Genomic DNA, 23,182 nt, shown 5'->3' on the forward strand with positions numbered 1-23,182 from the left:
CGTAGACTTCGAGGCCATTCTCCTACCTGCCCTCCCATCTACTTGTTTGGATGGTTTCCTAGCTTCCCCGGCCCAGCACCCCTCCCCCCCCGTCCTCGACATATTGTGCCATGAGCCAAGCAGCATTATTTTCAAGCAAAGCTTTTTTTTTTTTCGAAGGTTTGCCCACATGGGGGTGGTTCAGACCATGTATAATACATGGAAGGAGCGTGGCACAGAGGAAAGAAGATGACAGATACTCTTTTGAACCTTTGCACTGCATCGAATGTGCACAGTGCCCTCTGGAGCTCCCTGGGCGTCGGTCGCCACATTAGCCTCTTGACAGCAGTAATTATCTGTGACCCCGCATAAAACCACTGTGGAAATTGCAGTGCTTACCCTTTTTCTTTGCGAGGGAAGCAAGACAGAATGGTAGAGAGGAGGGGGAGGTGAGGCAGAGAATGGGTAGAACCAACGCAGTCTCAAAACGAGTGAATAAGAGCCTTGCAACTCTTGCTCGCAGTTCCCGTACAAAAGCAAGAGGGGGGGGGAGGGGGGGATAGAGATAAGGGGACTGGAGAAGTCAAGGAAATGCTACCACTATAAACACGACAGCGGTAGCGGGAAACTGGATAAACTTAAGGTTTAGCCGGTTCTAGGTACAGTGACATGACAACCCCCTCCTCGCCCATCGGACTGCAACTAGCCCTCGCCTTGTTCTCACAATCAAGCTTTCCCTTTCATCCATGTCGCCCTTTCAGAGCCCACCTCCTGTAACTTTACATTCTGTGGGAAAGTGGGGAGGGGTTTCGTAAGAAAATTTTGGGGGGTGGGGACGGTTCGACCCCCCAAACCCACAGAGCAGAACTTGAAAAATAACTGCAGTGTTATCAAGCATAACAGCAACATAATCATGTCATAACTTGCTATTTGTGCATAATCGCTTGTTAGCCTGCTTTACAGTTGAACCGGCTTAGTCAAAAATTGGGTTAGTGCAAAGGCAGAGCTGCTGTTACAGCTTTGCTAAGTCAGACTTGCACCTGCTACAGGAAAAATAACCGATTAAAATTATACTTAGTTAATTGGAAAATGTAACAAATTACAGCAACCATTAAATAAATTGAGCAATTCTTAAAATGTAATCAATTACTTTCACTTTTCTTTCCGCCCAACCTTTATTAGAAGCATTGCAAAAGAAGAAACGGCAAATGAAATGAGCTGGCCTAGCACTTTCACTGTGTTTTCTGAAGACCTTCAGATGTCGTATCTCTTTAGTAAGAATCCTTTCTGAAATTTTTTTTGTCAATCACCTTTACACATTTTCTTGTCAACACAAGAAGTGACAGATGTGCATGCTGCTGAGGGGAGAACTCCTGACAACAAGCTGATTTGTTTCTCTTGCCAATGAACAGGCCATGTAACTCAGAGCTGCCACACTCGCTGGATGCCCTCGTATTCTAGCTACTTTTCCCTCTCTCCTCAACAATATCCCTATTCTCACTGCTATCGAAGTTCTCTCGAAGTTACAGTACAAAGCTTTGTTCCTGTATCTTTATATGTAAAATAATATAGCCTGCCCGTAACGCCGAAAGCACGAGTGAGTGATAGGCGACTTGCAACATAGTGCTCATCCTTTTCCGTATGTAGTCCTGGCCATACCACTCACAAGAACGAAAACAGCGGTTACTTCCACTGTTACCTGGGCTGCAACAAGTCTGGCCTGCAAACACAAATACACTTCATAGTGTGCTGTCTTGTTTTTAGCGCTGTCATATACCAGCTAGGTCATCGACATACATTATACAAATGCATCAATTCGTAAATGAAATTTTTGTTTTTTTTTTAAATATCATTTTTATTTTTATTTTTTTATTTGGGGTTTTACGTGCCAAAACCACTTTCTGATTATGAGGCACGCCGTAGTGGAGGACTCCGGAAATTTTGACCACCTGGGGTTCTTTAACGTGCACCTAAATCTAAGTACACGGGTGTTTTCGCATTTCGCCCCCATCGAAATGCGGCCGCCGTGGCCGGGATTCGATCCCGCGACCTCGTGCTCAGCAGCCCAACACCATAGCCACTGAACAACCACGGCGGGTTAAATATCATTTTTAGAAATAGCATGGATGATAGGATAATTTGATGTGAAGTGGCTGCATGCCTTAGCAATGATATGCATGTATGTATGTATGTATGTATGTATGTATGTATGTATGTATGTATGTATATATATATATATATATATATATATATATATATATATATATATATATATATATATATATATATATATATATATATATATGTGCAGGAAAGAGACGACAAACTTTTAGGAAGACTTATTTTAGTGAATGTTTTCGGCTGGTGGACCAGCCTTTGTTGGAAGGCTGGTCCACCAGCCGAAAACGTTCAGTAAATAAGTCTTCCTAAAAGTTCGTCGTCCCTTTCCTGCGTGCTGAACTTTTAAGAAACCCCCCCTATATGTGTGTGTGTGTGTGTGTGTGTGTGTGTAGAGAGAGAGAGGGAGAGAGAGAGATGAAGGAGGGGAGGAGTGGTAGCTGTCGGCAGGGAACTCCCCTCAAAATAATTTTTTGGCTATGCCATTGAAATGACCAGATAAGAATGTTCAATTCTTCTGCGTCCTGTGTAGTTTACAGAATGTTGGTTCCATGCAAGTATACTTTCTAAAGGAAGATCAGGTAAGAGAACATCAAGGATTTTATGCTTAAATACTTGAAAAACACATATCTAACCATGTGAAAAAAAAAATGCCTCATATTACACATTCTGAAAAAACAAACGTAGCCATGACAAACTGACAAACAAACATGACATACTGACGTTGTGAGAAACCACCAAGCTGTGCATCTTCCAACACATTTTACAAAAACACCTTACACATGTTTATTATTCAAGCTTGCAGCACAGGAGCGATCAAAAGTGCTTCAAAATGTAAGCGACACACTTTATTTTACCAAAAATGGTTGATTATGTGAAAAAAAAGTCAAAATTCTCTTTCTTGAATTGCGTTATATACACCAGCACTGATTCATCAGTGTGGCGTCATGGATTTCAAAGTATTTTTGTGTATATGGGCAGTTTCAGCACACATGTTACTAAAGCTAGCTAGGTTAAGCATCTTAATCCTTTACGATGTGATGTACCACTTCACTGATCGGCAATTAACTAGGCCCAAGTAAACATCAGAATTTATTGTCTCAGCAAGCTGGTACGGGAACTTCAGAATGACTTTGTCACCCATATTTTGTTATTGTTGATATTTTAGATTACCAAGCCTCCTCTGAAGGCATGAGCAACCATTTGCTTTACCTGAAGCATAATTTACGACTGCAATTTAGATTTATATTCCTCCTTTTTGTCCATTTAATTAAAGCAACAAGTTGCCCACCAACAGCTGCAGCCATAAGAAGAATGACATGAAGATTCAATGAAGAATGCATTGATTCTTTGGAAGAAACAGATTTGATCAACAGTCAAGATGGCCGGCCTTTCAGCGAATAATCATGGTACAAGACGGAATATGTTGATTGTCTGGCAATGTAGCATGACAGATTGTGAACAGCACATTTATAACACCACTGAAAGTGCAATTTGGGCAGACGTGGTAAAAAAGAAAGCCAATCTTGTAGTCACAATGTCAAGATAGGACCAAGTGATAAAAGCTCCCTAAAAGGAGTGACCACATGTGAAAATGGCTGATATAGACATCGAAAATGACTAAGAGAGGAACAGCTGCATGATGTTGGCCTCAGAGAGAGGGAGGGAAGCAATGACAGGCAGGGAGGTTAACCAGAGGTAGTTCCGGTTGGCTACCCAGTTGGCCTCCGAAAACCCTCTGCAGTACTAACCCTAGGAAAAATTCTAATAGAAGTTTGTATTAGTCTAATGCAGTGTTGTATTAGACCAATAGAAATTTCTATTAGCTGCACCGATTGACCTATAAGACCAATAGACACTATGTATTAGACGTATTAGTCTTATACAAACAGTGTTGCATGTCTGCTAGTTTCGTTATTAGACTGATACGTCCTATTGACTTTATACAGATTGTTGCTGGTCTGTTGTGCAACATGCATTGTTGAATACTGTGGCCGCTTTTTGCTGCTTGTTCAATGCGAGGGTGAAAGTTTATGAAAAATTAAGTCTGTATTGGGGACCATTTGCAGAGAGGTCTCTGATTATTCGCTGAATAATTAAGAATTTTGCTGTACAAAATGTGCAGCACACAGCATTCGCACATTTGTATTAGTTTCATCGCACTAAGCTTATCTCTCAGCGATATACACGAAAGCGATCGAGGCGCGCCTACATGGTCTTGCCAGCTTTGTTTGACTGGCGACGTCACATAACTAGGCCTCTGTTGAGTGTCGTGGCGATGACTCGTGAGGAAACACCTAGTGTTTACAACACAGCAAATACTTCGCCACGAAAAAAAAAGCACAACAAACAACCAGCCGTGACCTGCAAGGCAGAGTCGCGATGCCCGGTGGGTATGGTGCAATCGCAGCAACCATAGTTGTTTGCCACTGAAATTTCGTTACTCCCTTATCTTCTGTTGAAGTGCGCATAAAGCAGTGTTAAACTTGTAACCTAAATAATAACTTAATACCGCATATAAAAGGCCGTAGTATTTATTGACATCAATGAGCAGTATCACACAGAAAGGAACACGGCAGGCGGGAAGATCGCAAAAGTACGGCCGTAGTCAGCCGTGGTTGCGCACAGCACGTGTGCATTGGCGGCTGCCATGTTGCAGTGTACTATAGCCATGTCAAGGCGTGGTGTGAGCGATTTTTAGTGAATGAACGATGTGTTTTTAAGGAACCCGAGGTGCTGGCATCTGCGCAATCTTATTCCTGCAGTATTATATTTGGATATGGGTGTTGTGTGACTTCAAAACAATGGAAGGCAACTGTTTTTACCCCTGTGCTTCATGGATCTATCAGCGTGCATCGATGTGATGTGTTTTTGCCGGCGCCGATTCCTTTCCATTTGGAGGCAACTATTGTACTTATTTATGCTTCTATAGTATAGAATAAAATTGTTTCTTTTTATCCCAATAGTGGATGCACTTCAGTAGAGTGTCATTGGGCCGATTGTTGGGTGCATAGCAGCAGTGACATGCATGTTTCCGACAATGCTGTGCAAGATTTCTGTCTAGAGTTGTTCCTTATCTGCCTACAGTTTCGATGTAACACACAAAGCATCTTGGGTGCATTTTATGTGCTGTCTAATTGTTCTGTCATATCAGCTGGCGTCATTTTTCTTTATGATAAACATGTCGAACTAAGCATATTACACTTTGTCCTAAAATTAGTTTGGAAATTACGGGGCAATATTATTCCAATTTAGAAGCAAATATTGCCTGCTTAAACATTTAGTGGTAGAACTAGCACCCCTGCTTTTAAATGTTTCTATATGTGTGTATGTTTCTGCCCAGGTTTTTTTGACCACCCCAAAAGGACGTTCTCTGGTCGAAGTGGTGGAGTAAAAGCTCTGGGAATCAAGTCTGCTGACCTGACGAAGATCTCGAAAGAGAAATCTGTAAAAATATTTGTGTGCTAATAAATGCTTCTAGCAATTATGCCTGTTTTTCATTCTGTAACTGGTGCATTGAGACCTTTTCTTTCATACCAATAGACCTATTAGACCAATACGCCGATATACCTATCAGACTAATACACCGATAGACCTATTAGACTAATAGGCCAATACACCAATAGATCTATTAGACTAATACACTAGTAGACATAATAGACTGTATTAGTGTCAATAACCTCATAGGCTATTAGTTTTTGTATTAGAATTTTTGATGGGCAAGGACTCTGTTACACAATGAACATGTCGGCCAATACTCTGCATACAATGCGCTGTCATCGTCTCTGTTGCATTAAGACAAAAATTATTGCTAAAATACATGACAACTTCCATCCCAAAAAGTTGTTGCTTCCGCATGAATGACTGGTGGTGCTGGCTATTAGCTTGCCACCCAGTGTGACAACACTCTCGGTATATCTAGCACAATAACATCACGCAGAGAACACGTAACAGCTTGCATACGTTAACAGCAATAATATATTAGTAGTCATGCACTAACTAACTTCGAATAAACGAATGTCAAAACAAACTTCAAAACATTGCCCACAGTGTCGATGCCAGATCATTTGTATCTCGTCGCAGGGGAGGGAGTACAACAGTTGTTCTCGTAGCGCTGTTCAACCGCTCAAAAGCGTCATGTTGTCATCACGTTAGAAATGTGGATCGTACCTGTGGCATAGCCCCCCCCCCCCCCCCCATTAACAAAGAAAGGAAAGAAAAATTATGGATACGCTACTGGTTCGTACAACAGAGGTTCCTGTCACTTTCCCAGTCTACTTGCTGGCTGCTTATAACGAAAGTGAGCTTACTGATAGTGTCAGCACTTGCCTGTCGTCTGAGCAGAACGTCTGCAGGAAAATCTCTCCAGTCGACGTCGTCTTCTCTGAACATGTTGCCATCGAGCGGACAGAAGTTGTCGTCGTTGAGCTGGCACTGCTCGTAGCACGTTTTGCAGACTACGTGCAAACATGGCAGAAAAGCTGTCATTCTCGGCACCAGGCTGCACACTTTGCATATTCTGTTCGCCGGAATCGGTTCGACGAAATGCAAAGATCTCCGGTCCAGTTCCTTGGAGAAGCCGACCAACGTGTAGCGCTGGGTCTGAAGAGCCATGGTGCATCTTACATCAAACTACAGCTCGGTGTCGTGCCACCGCAGCTACCAAAGAACTTTAAATATATCGCCACTACTGCGGGCAACTTGGAACGGGCCCGTGCTGTGCTGCAAAAGTTGCAGAGATTACATCCAGCAGCGTTGCCAGCAGACGATGGCAACAAAGCGTCGAAAAACCCAAAACGTTACGCTTTATAACAGAACACCTGTTAGTTCAGCGAAAGAAAAAAAAAGAAAGAACTTTAAACTTGTATTAGATCAGCCTGCAAATAAACAGTTGTATCCTAAATTTAAAGCTGTTCAGAAACGTGAATTACTTGTAGAAAACATTTAGCGTTCACGTTACAAGAAGTTCTTGAGATCTGATGCTTGGTGGCTCTCGGAGGCCAAACATGTTGCCTCTAACGCTTTTTCGCCATCTGTCGTATTATGGTCATGGGGACCTGCCATATTCAAAAGTGCACAAACATCTTTGAGATCAGCTTCTCTTATACTGATAGACTTTGCCTTAGGGTAAATTTTTGATGACATTTAGGTGGTAAATAAAATATTTTTCAAAACATTTTAGAGATTTGTCATAAAATACTTTCGGTTTTTGCATTATTCCAAAGCATGGCCTTTGAGACTGACAATATACAAGGCTATGAATTAACTTTTGTTATTTTGATTGTATCTCTGAGGTTCCGATCATAGAGTTTCTAAAAATACCCTAGAGGGAAATGTGGCGCTAGTGTCTACGGAGGTTATCATGAGCGTCGCCTCAACCTAGGGCGCTATTCTGGACATTCCGCCATTTTCTTCGGTGCGTGACGTAGGCGCGACGCAAACAAAATGGCGCTGGTGGCCCAGTTTTGCTTACGTAACGTGACGCCAACTTGACGTTTTGCCTAAGAAACTGAAATGAAGCCACTGAATGTAGCATTATCGGTAAAGCAAAACAGTTTTCCTCCGCAGTAAAAATAAAGCAGCTATCTCAAAGCGTATGATTATTCCGTCGAAAACGCTTCTCGCTTCCGTCGTCTGCTGCGTACAAGCCGTCGTCTGCTTCAATAGCTAGGATGCGTGTCCCTGGAAAATGCAATGAGTCATCGCATGTTGGCGCCAACGTGCTTGTTTTCTTTCTTGAGACAACATACGCGACCTACCAGTGGTGATGCGCGCACGTTCTAGGCCTCGTTATCGCTATTTCGTGAAACGCAAGTGACTCAGCCCGACTCGGCTGGCTGAGAGACGGCTGAATATCACCGATAGCGTTGCGCGCGCCAGAGATATCCACTAGAGCGACGCAAGCGCCGGCGCTGCCATCTCTTGTTCATTTCGCTGGTTTCTCGCACCGCGGGAGGAAACTTCAAGGCGCCGCCTTGCGTACATTTCTTTTTATAAATTAGAAAGATGCCGTTGTCATAACGTCTGATTGTGCGAAAAGGCATTAATCTCGATTACAATACAAATGCAGCAGTGAAAAGTGGACAACATTGCTGAAAGTTTGCTATATTCAACCAATATTATTTCGTATAAACGCGTTCTTTCAAAAAACGATGGCCCCAAACACAAATGCCAACACCACCCGAGAGCGATGCAAATACTATGAGCACGTGTTTTGAACAAAAGGTTTTCGTGGCGCCAAACGACGGGGAAAATGTGGCGATACGCATTCCTCTCGGCTGCCATTGCATATGGCTGCCCATTAGCATAATTCGCGCGGCTCGTCGCAGCAAGAATTATGGCGGAAAATCTCAGCAATGGCGGCCCAGCGCAACGTCACGCATCGTCAAAATGACGATTACGAAACAGCCCTTCCTGTGACGCTCCTCACGAGATATTCCTTCAGCCAATCAGCAAGCTGGCATGGCGCATATCTTGGATCGCCACCACATATTCGCGCAATTGCAGATGCATTGCACTGGCTTGTGCACGCTACCGCTCACATTCTTTTTGAAGCGCTAACATCACAATATATCTGCCAAGGACCAAAAAAATGTATTAGTTCATAAAATTTGCAGCTCCACGTCACGTTTCGTCATCTTGATGAAAACGCAAAATTGTATTTCGCAAAACTTCCGCTTCCCGGCACAAATTTCAAAACACGTGACCTTTCGACAGCCAATCAGAGAGTAAACATGGCGGATAATGGCGGCCGTGCAGCCGCCATGCGTGTCCAGAATAGAGCCCCTACATGGGAATGATGGGAAGTACAGGCTTCGGATTGACTTCGGTCTTTAGACTAGTGGCGTTTGCTTTTGGCGCAGTAAACAGCGCTATACTCAAATATTATCGCGTAAAATCTAATTATATTTCTGCAGTATGTTACATAATGCACAACACGCTACATAAACTTTGCATGACTTTGAGATGGAAGCATGGTTTACTATAGTTTGTCAGCAGGACACACCAGGGTATGCATACTTGTGCAATTCTGTTCCCAATTTAACGCCAAAGAATAATTATTTATTCACTTTTGCAACAGCAAAACAACCGTGCATGTACTTATATAAAAATACTCATCAAGTAGTTCTGGAAATAAAAATGTTGTATTGTGACAAAGCGTTGCGCCCTTGAGAGGAATGCCAAGGTCGGGAATGTTACAAGTGTCGTCTGCTACGACGCCTGCTCGCTGCAAACGCGAGACTTTTCTCGCAGACGACAGGCACTTGCGAACTCTCTCGCTCTTTCGAAAGGTTGCGTCGGCTGTCACAATTGCTGAACGTCTTCAAGTACTTTTAAGCACATCTGCTGCAGTGCTAGCTAGGACGCTAGTGGCGTCCTACGAGTATGCTCCATCATATTTTATATTGGCGTACCGCTTCCGAAGCGTTACAGCGCGGCTTTGCGGGTACCCATTGTGCGACACTAGACTACAGCTAGGAAGCAGCTATCTTTTCTACCACAAGTAAGTTTGTGTTCTCAAAGTCCTAAAACACGCATTTCAATGAGCACATAATGAAGCCCTCAATAAAATTTGATTGTCAAGCCACTAGAAGTACAATTGTATATGTCTTGTATCAGTAGTGCCTTCTTTGTTCTATTCTGAAGTTTCATAAAGCACGTAACGCTACAGTGCCAACCTAACACACTTAACAAACAAAGGTCTGAACGCTCAAAACATGTTATTTCAACGTTTACGATGCCGCCGCTTTCTCGTCACGGCTTCGACGCCACACCGCGACCCAAGCATCGTCCCAGTCACTGACCCAGCGCGCTATCGCCACTCCGAGCAACATAACAAACGCAGAGAGCTTTGCGTTGCACTGTCGAACTGCAGGTTATAGCAATTGCAGTTGGAGCGAAACCGAAACTTTTAAAAAAATACTTGTGCACTAGTTCGCCAGTCAACAGAATGCCAATCCGAAGCCTGTACTTCCCATCATTCCCATGATGGTTGAACGATCGCAGCGCCAGATTTGCCTCTAGGTATACTAATATGAAACTCTATGGGTTCCGATGGTTCTGATATAGAGCACGCGATAGAAAAACTGCCTTGCGTAGACTGGCCTAGAATCTCGTCGTCTTGGTGCACATCCCTAGAAACGCAGACTATAGAACATTCTAGGGACTGAAGAGAGATTCAGATCTCCCTAGCCTGACGTTATCTAGGCGCGCGCTGTACGTATTTTGTTCTCATGTGGCTGAAGTGTCTTGCGACATATCCTGCCACTGACACTCGGGGTGGCACACTCTCAAGTTCAACAAATGGCCACAGAGGGCGAAAAAATCGACCGCGCGGCGCTGCTAAAGAAACAGGCATAGTACGCCAATGAAAAAGGTTCCCCGTTGAGCGCATTATCTCCCGCTAGAGGCGCCGTAGTAAGCGCAATTTTAACCTTCAAACTTTCTTCAACCGTAAACGAAGCGTTTTTATTGCATGATAAAGACTACAAAAGTATAATTCCTAATTTTACATTGTACTTTTCATTACCAACTTTGTTGTTTTTTGTCATTTTAAACGCAAAATAGCGTTCAGCATCATCGACCTCCCACGTGACCTCTGTCCTGGATTTAAAATTTTTACCGGTATATTCGCGTGCACGGCAGGTACGGATTCCTTAATTCGTACATTGGTTGGTTAATTTGTGCGAACAGCAGTTTATTGCGCTTCGATATCTCGCGTTATTTAACTTGGAGTGTAAGCCTGAAAGCTAGGTTTCAGTCGTGAGCCATGTGGAACACGTCTGCATCGAAATGGGAGCCGGGTCCTGCTGCGACTGGGGACAGCAATACCGGTGAGTCGTTTAACATCACTGCTTCAATCGCTATGTAATTTATTCGTCTCGTTAACTTACAGGCGGAGGTAAGTTAACGAACTAGATGCTGCATTACATAAGGGCAGTCGGGACCCTCCGTTGCTGTTTCCGAAATAAACTTTCAGTTGCGAGGCCATCATTATGCATACATTCACGAAAGAGAAACGATATCGGAACGCGCGTCACATTTTTCATCTCGTTTTAGCCGTAGCCATAAGTGACTGAGTTGCCTTATCAATATATATATTTTTTTTCGAGTCCGCCGGCAACTTCTTTCGTTCACAGAACTGAATAACCTTTTGATAAACTGAAGCTTGAATTTAATGTATTAAACAGTTGCACACATGATAATTCACCCATATTTAGTACCTGTTGGTTCCAAATGTTCTTGCTGTTCAGTTTGGCTTACCTCAGGACATCTATTTTTGCAGTAGTGAAGCTGTCCATCACGTTCATGCACAAAAAGAATGCATCAATTCTAATAGCTTCACGTCTTTCATCTATTTGCTTGTGAAATCAGCAGTGTGATCTCTTCTAGTGTATAACCGAGCGCACAAATGTTCTTATTTGTGATCTTAATAATACTTAAGCTGTTGACATGCATTGTAGTTACGCAGACATCGATTTTACGGGGAGTAACCATATTTATTTACTATGCTGCTTAAGCGCCCTAGAACAAACAGTGTACATTTGCATGTGTTCTGTCGTCACAAACCATTGCAATGTATATGTCGCACCTTTTCGCATTTTATATTGCAAAATTGTGCTTATTCAATTTCTGATGCAGTCAAAATTTCTGTTCCAGACATGCAGTAATGAGGATGGCACCAGTATAAAGCAACACACTCCATGCACTAAACAGAAGCTGCTGCCTGCTACAACAAGGTCATTGTGTGGACTTTGGCTGCTACTACAAGGTAAACAACACCTGGTTCAGAAATAAATATGCCTGATATATGCTGTATTGGCTTGCTAGTCTTGAGATACATGTCATTTCTTTGTAGCAGACGATATGAACATTTGTTCATGTTTACAGTTCAGCATAATTAGTTCGAACATAAAAGAACATGAGTTTGGATAATCTTTGCTGTATCTCATGTGCCATTGTTCTGCCCCAACAGAGTCTGTGCCAAGTACATCTTGGTCATCACGGGAGCCCCCATCTACACCAACAGGAAGGGGCTGGAGCTGAATTCACAAGACCACGAACAAAGAAGCCATTCCAGAATTATTTGGATGAGATATCAAGTCTACGGACGACTGTTTCAAGAGTGAAAAGAGCCTACGCCATCATTCCACCAGCACGGATATTGGCCGAGTCATCCAGGTACCTCAACAACAAAAAGTATTTGTCTTCAGATGTACCTGCAACCTCTGAACAAGCACAGACGACGCTGGCTAAGAGTGTTCTGTCAGCTTGCCCTTCCTTAGGGAGCTCCCTGGCCTTGCCAATTCTTGCCAAGTATAATTTTGTTTCAATGTATGCACGCTTCTTCATTCCACACTTTTGTTAGAGATCATTCCTATTCCTCATACAAACATTAAAGGTCAACCGATTCTTTGCTCATACTTAATGCCAGTCACTGTCTAGTAGCATAACATATGTGTAGCAGTTCTTTCTAGTGTATGTTGCCATGTCCAATTCCTCTCCTGAAATAGCTGATGTGGCATTGGCGTGTGTCTTGCATTAACCTTTACACTGTGTGCTATGTAGCATTTAACTTTTGTTAATGTTTTTGGCTTTCAATGCTTGCAAGGTAGAGTGGCTTCTTTCTTGAATGCAAGCTTTCTCATTCCCATATTGAATTCCTAGTCTCATTCAGGATTGCTATTCTTGCTCGACAGCCTGTGTTTTTGTGCAAGCTACATTGAAGAGATTGATTGTAGAATATGGTTTCGGCGCTGTGCGACTTGGTACTTGTCACCGTGTTACATTTCTCATATGTGGGAGCCTGGTCAGTTGCATTGGGAAACAGTCTCTCGAGGCAAGCACCTGCTCCTACAGTCTGCACATTGACATAGACTGCGAATTTACACGCACCGTGGTTGGTGCTCCCCGTTCCGTCCTTTCCTGCTGCTGCCGTGTGCAAATTTTGCTTGTGGCCTTCCTCAGCCATGATTTGGCATCAACGGAGACTCTCGTACATAATTACATGGTTCTAAGTGTATGAAGTTGATATCCACATTTGTGGAAAGGCCTGCAAAATAGTTATGTCCACAAAACCGACCATGTCCATATATAGAGAATGTGGCGGACCAAGTGTGAGTTACACATTAGTGGCATGCAATAGAACAAAAAGAAACATGCAGGTTGGAAAGGCGGTAACGCTAATATGCCGGGCACTCCATGTCGCTGTTGGCTGTGGCAGCAGATGCTTGCGTCACCCGATTGTTTCGCGATGCAAGTTGCTCACATTCAACGCCGACTGTCGGTGCAAACACGTGGGACACACTGTCCAATCTGCTTGTGCTGCTGGTTGTTGCTTGTTACCAGACTGCAGTGGGCGACGAAGGCAAGCACTATGCCTACAGTCGGACGGTTGAATGTGCCGCAAGCAGCCCATGTGCGTGTATGCTCACTGTTGTCATGTAGATCGCAGCCAATGCATAGTGCCAATGTATAGATTGAGCGTTATGTTAGAGTATGCTGAAGTGATTTGATTACATAATCTTGTTTCAATGTTGTCCCACTTGGTCATGGTTGCCGTGTTACATTTCTGGGATGTGGCAGCCTGTTTAGTTGTATTGGCCAACAGCCTCTCGAGGTAAGCACCTGCTCCTGCAGTCCACACAGTGACACGAACTCCTTGTTTACATGTACTGTGATTGGTGCTCCCTGTTTGTCCTTTCCTGCTGCAGCCATGGGTAAAGTGTGCTTGTGGCCTTATTTGTACATGATTTGGCGTGAACAGAGACTATCATACATGATTACATGGTTTGAAGTGTATGAAGTTGATATCCACATGGGTGGAAAGGCCTGCAAAAGTGGCTGCGAATTGGCGATTACCACAAAACAGACCACATCGATATTGAGAGCAGGTGGGGCACCAAGTGTGAGCGACACATTAGTGGCCACTGAAAGAACAAAAAGAAACGTGCATGTAGGAAAGGAGGTAACACTAGGATGCCAGGTAGTTCATGTCGCTGTGTTGGCTATGGCAGCAGGTGCCTGCGTCACCCGATTGATTCGCAGTGCAAGTTACGGTGACTGTCATTGCAAACAGGTGGGGCACTGTCCAATCTGCTTGTGCTACTGGTTGTCACTCGTTACTAGACGACCATGTGCGACGTAGGCAAGCACTGTGCCTGAAGTCGGATAGCTGAATGTGCTGTATGCAACTTGTAGTGCGTGAATGCCCACTGTTGTCATGTGGATCTTAGCCAATGTACAGTGTATTGCCTGAACCTTATGCGGTGATTGAATGCAGAGTCTAATTTGATAATGGTCGCCGTATTATGTTTCTTCGATGTGGCGACCTGGTTAGCTGCATGGGCAACAGTCTCCCGAGGTAACCATCTGCTCCTGGAGTCCACACAGCGACAAAGACTCCCAATTTACATGCACCGTAATTGGTGCTCTCCCCATTCGACATTTCTTGCTGCAGCCGCCGGCCAAGTATGCTTGTGGGCCTTCATCGGCCGTGATGTGGCGTGAACGGAGACAGCACACGTTATTACATGGTCCGAAGTTGATAGCCACATGGGTGGAAAGGCCTGCAAAAGTGGCTGCAAAATGGTGATGCCCACATGGAGAATGTGGCGCACCAACTATGAGTTACACATTAGCGGCCCCCGGAAGAACAAAAAGAAACGTGCAGGTTGGAAAGGCGGGAACGCTAAAATGCCGTTTAGTCCATGTCGCTGTGTTGGTTGCGGCAGCAGATGCCTTGCGTCACCGGATTGCTTCGCAATGCAAGTTACGGCGACTGTCAATGCAAACAGGTGGTGCACTGCCCAATTTGCTTGCGCTGCTGATTGTCGCTCGTTACCAGATCGCCATGTGCGGCAACGAAAGTGAGCAGTTTACGAGCTCGCGTTAATGGTTTCAGCGCATCTCGACATGCAAATTTTATTTCTGATCTTGTATGAGAAGGTGCACTGGTTTTATTCTGCCAATAAAGTCGCACGTCCTGTTCACTCACTTGTGGCTTGTTTGTATGGGCGTCAGTAGAGGCTCTTTAGTCTCCTGGCCATTAAAACGCGGCAGCTGAGGCATGCCGCAAAGCCAGCGAGGCGAACACGGCGCGTACCCAGCGTACGGCACCGGTGTAAAGCGGCCATATTGAATAGTGTACTAAAAAAAAGCATTTCCGCTTCCTGTTTAAGTAGCGCCATCTGTCGGGTTCCCCACTAAGTTCCATGCGCTGCCGCTTCTTATTTTCGAACCACTGTGGAAGGTACAGTTTCCCTTCTCTAAGGTTGTTCTTTATTCTATGCTGACACTGCTCACGCCACAGCACGGGCCTGTCGAACCCGTTTCAAGTGCTACCTGGGAGGTGCAAAGTCAGGCACGACACAAAGCTGCAGTTGTGTGTGAGGTGCGCCATGGCTCTTGGCACACAGCGGTACAAGTTAGTCGGCTTCACCAAACAACTGGACCGGAGATCTTTGCACTTCGTCGAGCCGCTTCCGGCATATAGAATATGCAAAGCGTGCGGCCTGGTGCCGAGAATGGCAGCTTTTCTGCCATGCTCAGACGTAGTCTGCAGATTGTGCTACGAGCAGTGCCGGCTTAACGACAACTTGTGTCCGCTCCATGGCCAAACGTTCAAGGAAGCAGATGTCGACTGGAGAGAGTTTCCTGCGGACGCCCTGCTCAGACGACAGGCGAGTGTTGACAACGGGTAGTTTGAAAGTAGAAGTTTCGTGTATTGACAGATAGGAACTTCTGTTGTACTAGCCACTTTTCTAACATCATGACATGTTCCCAGTCACGTAGTGATGCAAGAATGCCTAGCTCCCCGCCCAAGCAAGAATATGTGCTTGCTTTTTTTTTCTATAAGTGTTTGTCTCCTCTTCCTCAGACGAGGACAGTCAGAGGGGGCACTGTTTGTCGCTATGTGTTCAAATGTATGTGCGTATGATGGAGGTACCAGCGAACGGGCGTATTCAACCCTTGTATGCCGCACTCAAGGCGTGTATTCCGTCGTTGCTAGAGCGGAAGGAGCTCAGAGTTCTGAGAAAAGGAAGCGACCGCAGCGGGTGCGTATTTGGCCTTGCGCCGACGCCATCACGTGCGAGAAAGGAGGCGTGGAAGAAAGGCTCGCCGGTCAGGGTTTTTCATTTGCCTTTTCGCGCGCGTCCATCACGCGGCGTGCACGCCGATGGCCGCGCCACTGGTGGCGGCCTTGCGCAGAACGCACGGGCCAGGAGCGAGCCGCGCGCCGTAGCACGCCGTAGTTTGTTGCGTCTTTTCTCCGTCTTATTTTTGTTTTCAGAGCAGAATAGGCAACACCCTTCGCATGTGTGGGATCGCCAAAGCTTCCGAAGAATGTCGAAGAATTATTGCAGGGTGGGGGGCTCAAATACCGGCGCAAACGTGCCGGCGATACGGTTCAAATTATTCCCCGCAAAGCCTCATCAGCAGGAGCAACGGTGGCAATGGATCGTCGCTTCGGCGCGAAATTTCTTGTTCTCATCCTTTCCTTTGTCACTTTTGTGTTTTTCTTTTTTATTATTATTTTTTACTCGATTGTAGTTAGACGCGTAAGCGACGAAGTTCGTCTGCAGTGCAACATGCGGTTTAAAGGCATTTCGCTAAAGTTCGGAATGCCGTTTGCCGCTTATATTGTTTTCCGCTTCTTTACCGCGTTGGGCTAGCTAGGCAGCACGACTGCATGAGCGCATTCTGTTGTATGTTAAAGTTACAGAAGTTTGCAAGAACTGAAATTGTTAGTTTTATGTGGCCCGGTAAACCCTCGCACCAGCTGTCGCGCACTTCATGTTTTTACATCTATTTTATGCGTGGTTTCGCACATGTTTAACTGTTGCTAGTTGCTTCATGCATAACTCTTGATTCTTTTGAGCTGCGAGGTTTTCACCCTGCCTCGTTTGTAAAGGGTATAAATTACGCTGTGTCTTATCGGAATGACACCAAGCAAGTGCTTCTTTAACGGCTTTATTCATTTCTCCCGAGGGCATCTTAGATATTGTGGTTTTTTGGGAAATGTGTTTAGAAAATAGGTAGCTAAGGGCGAGAATTGCTAATAGTTGCTGCATATGATATTTTTGTTCCATTTTTCGCTGAATAGTTCGCGTCACGTTTGGTAAGTCATCACACCTTGATGCCGTCTGAGCAGACTTAACACACCGAGTGATTTGTTTATTTCACAACGTAGTCGCTTCTTGCAAGTGAATTTTGTACTCAACTGAATTATTTCTTATTATGCTTACGCCGCATAGGACTAAACCCGGCCTTGCCGCCAGCGCTGGATCTAATCTGACTGGCGCTGCTCTGCCTTTAAATATATCATGTGGCACCTCTCTTTAGTAACATTTAACAAAAGTACTCCAACGTTAGTCAGACTATAGCTTTGTACGTTTCCAAGCAGCTCCCTTAGAGAATTTAAAATTGCAAAAACTGCAGCGTGAACGGCAGTTCATCGGCGGTACAGCGCTAACACGCGCTTTTATTAACACGTGCGTTTGGTGGCTTCGTGGACTATAGTGTACGCGTTTCTATCAATAAATTCGCAATTATTCTTCTTCAGGCGACTTTCACTACACTTATTCGGCGGCGTCACATGTATTCATCGGAATAAAAATCATAACGGCATATGCAGACATCGCACCGTGCGGATTTGTTATCTAAGTCTGCACTAACGACGGGTGCTTATTATTGAAGTACAGAAGCAGCATTACGGCAATGGTAGAAATAAAAAAAAACACGGTCGAGACATCGCATTAGTCAACAAAATCTGTCGGCCAGTTTACATGAGCTCCACTTCATGTAAATGGTCTTCATGGCGTTTTTCTGCGGGATGCACCTGGCGCGTATGTGGACCATGTTGCCCCAAACACCGGTAACATCTTGTTCATACCCGCTCCCACAGAGGTCTGCGTCTTCCCTACAGCTGTCCCCGCAGAAGAAGCAGTCTGGCGCCCGAACAAAGGACAAATCGCAGCCGCGAACTTCAGTCACTCTTGCTGCAAAGCGTTGTCGTCTGCTACTGCTCCCGCGCGTATTGTTGGAAGTGCCCACTAGGTGGCTGTCAGTGGCGCCTCTATAGGCGGTGCACGAGGCCATCACGAGACCATCAATCAGCGGCACCAACCATTTTACTCATAGAAAAGTCCAACCGAGCCACTGTTTAAAGCGTCAGCCGTGAGAAGGCCATCGCACGCAGCAACAAAACGACAATGGCGCCTTGCACAACTCGTCCTGAAAAGAAGGGAGGCGGAGGGGGGGGGCTAACTTTTCTCAACTGCAGCAGATCAACTGTCGCAGCATCGGAACCTGCCAGACAGGAGCATGCTGCGACAGCTAAGAGCTGATTCCCCCCCCCCCCCCCCTTTTCAACACAAGACTGAGTGGCGTCGCCTGGTGGGAGAATCTGAACTACACGCAAGATGGCGACAGTGACACCATTTCACCTTAACTCGCCTCTTGTGTGAATCTGAACTATTTTTGCATGTTCTTCTATACTTGCAGTTTCCTCCAATTTAACTGGTCAAAACTGCATTCGCCTCTGAACTGCCCAATTCCTTCAGACGGTGATATGAGATAGAATTGCTTCTGTAATAACAGATCTTCAAATGAGCGCCTACTAATTCGCAATCATTAGTTGGGTAGTGTATGCAGGTAGCGAAGAAGACGTACCACTATGCCACCGCATTGTTATTTTTCATGGTGGCGCGTACGTGTTGTGCTAAACAGAACGATTTACCGAGGTCACTCAGAAGCAACCGAAATTTCAATGTTCCGATTTTCGCAGATGTACCACACGCATGTGGCCCCACGTTGTCCGCCGCTTGTAACCGATATAACAGCTTCGTTCACACAAATATTTAGTGTCGTGGAGACATTTTGCATCAGAAATAGCATTATCACGCTGGCTCTCACATGAAACTACATGTCGCAACGTGCATATGCTGAACGTTATCAGGATGGTGCTAACAATACCATCACAAACTCCCTCAATTTCGCCGCAGCGCTTTATTACAAATATCGTACAAGTAAGAGGTTCCCGTTCTTTTCATATGAAAAACAAACCGATTCGCGCCTGCAGAAAAAAATTGTCGCGTGCAATATGTCACGAATGCAACCGTTGTCACAGCTTTCCGCTGCGGAGATTCGCAATTCTTGGGCTCTTCGGCATCTACCTTTTGGCGGGGGGGAAAATTTGTGAAAGTTCTTTTTTTTTATCTGGTTGATGAACACTGCAAGACGCAGCAAAATTTTCTGGACGTGCAGTTTCTTAGGTGACGACTCCACCGTACAAGTGCACCCGATCGCTGTACTAGCACAGTACTACGGCTACGGAGGCTACGGACGGAACCGTCTGCTCCGACTTCATGCGATGTTTCTTGTGCTCGCTGCTAGATGTCGCATTAATTGCTGGACTCCTGAGTAGTGTGCATGAATTCAATAGTTCTAGTTGCGCACACCATAAAGGCGACTGAGTCCGTTCAACTTTTAAAAAAACATAAATGGTTCAACATCCCGAAACATCTCTTGCTTCAGGAGATTGTAATCCTAGCCCTGACTATCGACTAAAATCACCAGTCAATAACGTGTGAGCAGGTCTAACAGACTCCTAATCAGTGGATAGAAAATGTTCCTTTTTTATTATTTGCAGGTAAAATGCTGGAATGAAGAAAGTGGCTGCGACGTGGTCATGGCTGCCTCCGAGCTCTACGAGCATTTCTTCCAAGATTGTGAATACCACACCACGTCCTGTCCTAAGTGCTCGGCTCCGATTCTTTGCAACGATGTGTTCGCACACCTCAGAAGCGGCTGTGCCGATCATACTGTGTCTCGCATGTCTAGAGCCCCGCAGGCTTCCTCCAGTGATCCAGAAGCAATACTGATAGCTTTGAACACAAGCTTAGATGCGCGAGTTGGTGAAACAAAGGACATCCTAAGTGAAGCCCTGGGCGCGAGTAGCGCTCAGCTCAATAACCGACTAAATGAGCTTTGTCTCTGCATGAACACGATCAAACAAGCATTGTTACAGCCGTCCACAAGTGAAATTTGTGAAGGGCCAAGTCATGTTTCAGAAGCGGCTGCTGGTGTTGCCTCCGTCAGGGCAATCAAGCAAATTGTTAACGCACACGGCGACAGGCCCACCGAACTTTCAGATAGCGTAAGCAGCCCAGGTTACACTCCAAACCGAACTGTAGGAGATACCGAAATGACAAGTCTCAAGAGGCCCAAACAAAATACAAATAATCCGAGCATGGTTCAGGAAAAATCGAGCAAAAGCGTGGTAGAACGCACTCCCAGTCTCAAAGAAATTTCCCGGGGCCTGGAGAATTCTAATGAAATCCAAATGGGAAGCGATCTTGACCCTTTGACAAATTTTACAACCTTTGAAAGCATTGCCACGAACTCTGGTTTTATCACTGCACCTAGAGAGATTCTGAAACATGCACCTAGAGAGACTCTGAAAGAAGCACAACAGCAAACGCAATTCGATAGAGAAGAAGATGCAGAAAGCACAGGTGACACCAAACGTTGCCAGCTCACTGTGAGGGCACTAAATTCAATGAGGAAATTTGCAGAATTAAATGGCTCTTTTGATTATGTTGGCGAAAAAATATACCTCTCTGGCTATCACATGTTGGCAGGCGTGAAGCTCATTAAGGGTGATGGTTCTGTGACCATGCACGCACGTATTAAGCTTATCAAAGGCGTGAACGACGAATTTCTCCACTGGCCATTCAAACGAAACATCAAGGTGATCGCTGTACATCCGTCTGGGCACCAAGTGTGCCATTGTGTAAATTATACTTTTCTCAGTGTTTCGCACTTTGGAAAGCCAGGGCCATTTGGCAACACACCCTTGTATTTTGCAGAGTCTTCATTATGCTTGGAAGATCTTGAGCGTGAAGGATACACAGTAGATGACAAGGTTCAGCTGGCGTGGGAGCTCGCTTAGTGCATCCGGTGAATATATGAGTCATTTCAGTCGTTTTGGTTTTGCTCCAATGTACACTGCTGTCTGACAGCACTGCTAATTTCATTGATCTGCCATACTTGCGGATTTGTTCGTGTTCTATGGTATTTCACGGCTTTCTGTACTATTATTTTGTGCTGAATTTCCGTCCTTGTATTCACTATTATCATCACTAATGCTTTCTTCCTCAAAATATGTCAAATAAAGCGTTTAACAAAATGCAAGTACTGGCTTCCGTACAAACACGTTTATTTCTCGTGTAGAAGTGCTTGTGAGTACATAAAATTCTGTTTGGTGTCTTAGCTGTGCAGAAGTGTCATTGCGTTTGCAACGATGGGAGTTATTGCCTCCTAAGTAAAGCTTGAATCTGTCTGGATTTGATGCCATTGGTAGCTCTCAGGCCATGTTCGATATGTGTGAGCTTGCATTACTATACCAGCTGTCCCAGCTAACTTGGACCAAGATTTAAAAAAAAAAACAGGAGCTCTGGAGAACTCGTACCGACTGCATAGTCGCCGTTGTCGCGTGTACCTACAGCCAATATTTTTTTTCATCACTAGGTATTAATTGCTTTTAATTAGTGAACTTTTTTATTGCTTGTATCGCAAACATATAAATTGCAAAGTTGTAGGGCACCTCAAATTATCACCGAATGAAGCATTTGTTTCGTGCCCAGGTTTGCCTCGTTGGTTTTTTCAGAGAAAAAACAAAAGCGCACGAAACATCCAAAATACAGAATAGATAGGCGCTCGCGCGCTGCTGCTCATGCGCTCCAAAGCGAACAGCCACTTATACACGGCTTTCCTAGCGGCGGCAGCTCGATACAGGGCTTCATGCTATGTGATTGTGGCGGCATCATGAGAACACGCCATTGACACATTGATAAGCGTAGAGGAGTCGCTAGGGGGAGAGGGTTTCCAAGCAGGGAAACCGTTGACGGCGCACTTGGGACTGTAATTTTGCGCATCGGTCTTGTTCTGTAGATAGGCGCATCCGGAACGTATGTTCCTTTTGTTCTCTTTAGCAATATAAACAAAACTTGTGCAGGCTGCGTCCATCTAATATCTTTTGGCCTATGTGTACGGTCATCATATGATGTTGATTACGTAAATCAGTTTTGCTCGACGTGGCAGTGCGTAGGTACTAACGGGAGATGTCATCGGTACCACGCCAGTGACCTGCTCTTAAAGGAGACAGAGATACCCTTCACCAATTATCGAGAGGCTAAAATGATCCTGGCTCTGCGGGCGGCGCACGGCGACAGGAGGACGACAGCCAAGCTATTCGGGATGTGGCATTATGTAGGATGCCCTAGTCCGTGAACAATACTTAGAACGTACGAAGTCCTTTGAGGGACGAGTAGCTTCACAAGAAAGCGACACAGGACTGTAACGCTAGTTCAAGAAGCAGAAAAGGATGTTTTGGCATTTTTTGCGGCTAACCTTCGCGGTAGTGTGCGCGACGCCAGTGCGGAGGCCGGAACCTCAAGGTCATTAGCCTAGGAACATGCCGACATATCTCCAGAATTTCTACCCAGAATTCTGCGCACCCACTTTTCTCTCTGATGGAGAACCGTCCGGGTGCACAGATACACCTCATGTTTCAGGAGCGTAAATCACGACTTCCATGATCAGTTTTTGGCACTCAGGCCTCTGCTACCCACCATGCCTTCTGCAGGGGCGGAAAATAAAAACCAATCTAAGTGCGTAAAAATAAAAGCAACGTTTTCACATTGGCAGCGAAACAATTAGCGTTACATCAGCTATTTGACAAGTACCAGGAATCTATTCACGTCTACACGGATGGTTCTGTAATCAAAGTGCGGCTGCAACTTATATTGTACTGTTCTTACAGGTAGAGTACGCTTGTCGACTAGGAAGAACGTCGTCACCAACAATAGCAGGATTAGTGGCAATTCTCCAAGCCACTTACTTTATCAAAACATGTGAGACACCAACAAAGTAGGTAATTTTCACGGACTCCTTATTGGGTTTAGCATGTCTTGTAAACATTGATGACAGCCAACAACACGCACTAATAACATAGGCAGTACTGAACAGTTTAGCTCGTGCTAATGAAAGAAAACATGAAGTGATATTATAGTGGGTCCCG

The 23,182-nt window shown here is 44.9% G+C and overlaps 2 protein-coding genes and 1 long non-coding RNA gene across 18 annotated transcripts in view; 2 read left to right on the forward strand and 1 right to left on the reverse strand.

Annotated features, from left to right (window-relative positions):
* Positions 1-7,078, reverse strand: part of LOC135899025 (uncharacterized) — a 42,931-nt gene extending 35,853 nt beyond the window's left edge. For 2 of the 16 annotated variants that reach the window (XR_011508836.1, XR_011508832.1), the window contains exon 1: positions 6,427-7,067. Coding sequence is in view for 4 of the 16 variants with exons in the window: in XM_065428284.2 (XP_065284356.1) it covers positions 6,408-6,711 (304 nt within the window). In the remaining 12 variants the exon portion in view is untranslated. Of the gene's footprint in view, positions 1-6,407 lie in introns of all 16 variants that reach the window. The other 14 variants (XR_011508831.1, XR_010563514.2, XR_011508830.1 and 11 more) reach the window with 14 other exon arrangements.
* Positions 7,079-10,709: 3,631 nt separating this feature from the next.
* Positions 10,710-15,089, forward strand: LOC135899018 (uncharacterized). The gene is made up of 3 exons (XR_010563496.2): positions 10,710-10,931; positions 11,758-11,869; positions 12,074-15,089. It is a non-coding gene; the product is annotated as an uncharacterized lncRNA (long non-coding RNA).
* A 274-nt stretch (positions 15,090-15,363) lies between these two features.
* LOC135899006 (uncharacterized) lies at positions 15,364-21,294 on the forward strand. The gene is made up of 2 exons (XM_065428261.2): positions 15,364-15,779; positions 19,751-21,294. Exons 1-2 carry the CDS (start codon positions 15,498-15,500, stop codon positions 21,050-21,052), a joined length of 1,584 nt encoding a protein of 527 aa, XP_065284333.1. The 5' UTR covers positions 15,364-15,497; the 3' UTR covers positions 21,053-21,294.
* Positions 21,295-23,182: the final 1,888 nt, after the last annotated feature.

This window comes from Dermacentor albipictus, chromosome 10, assembly GCF_038994185.2.
Source record: "Dermacentor albipictus isolate Rhodes 1998 colony chromosome 10, USDA_Dalb.pri_finalv2, whole genome shotgun sequence".
In the NCBI taxonomy this organism is placed as follows: domain Eukaryota; kingdom Metazoa; phylum Arthropoda; class Arachnida; order Ixodida; family Ixodidae; genus Dermacentor; species Dermacentor albipictus.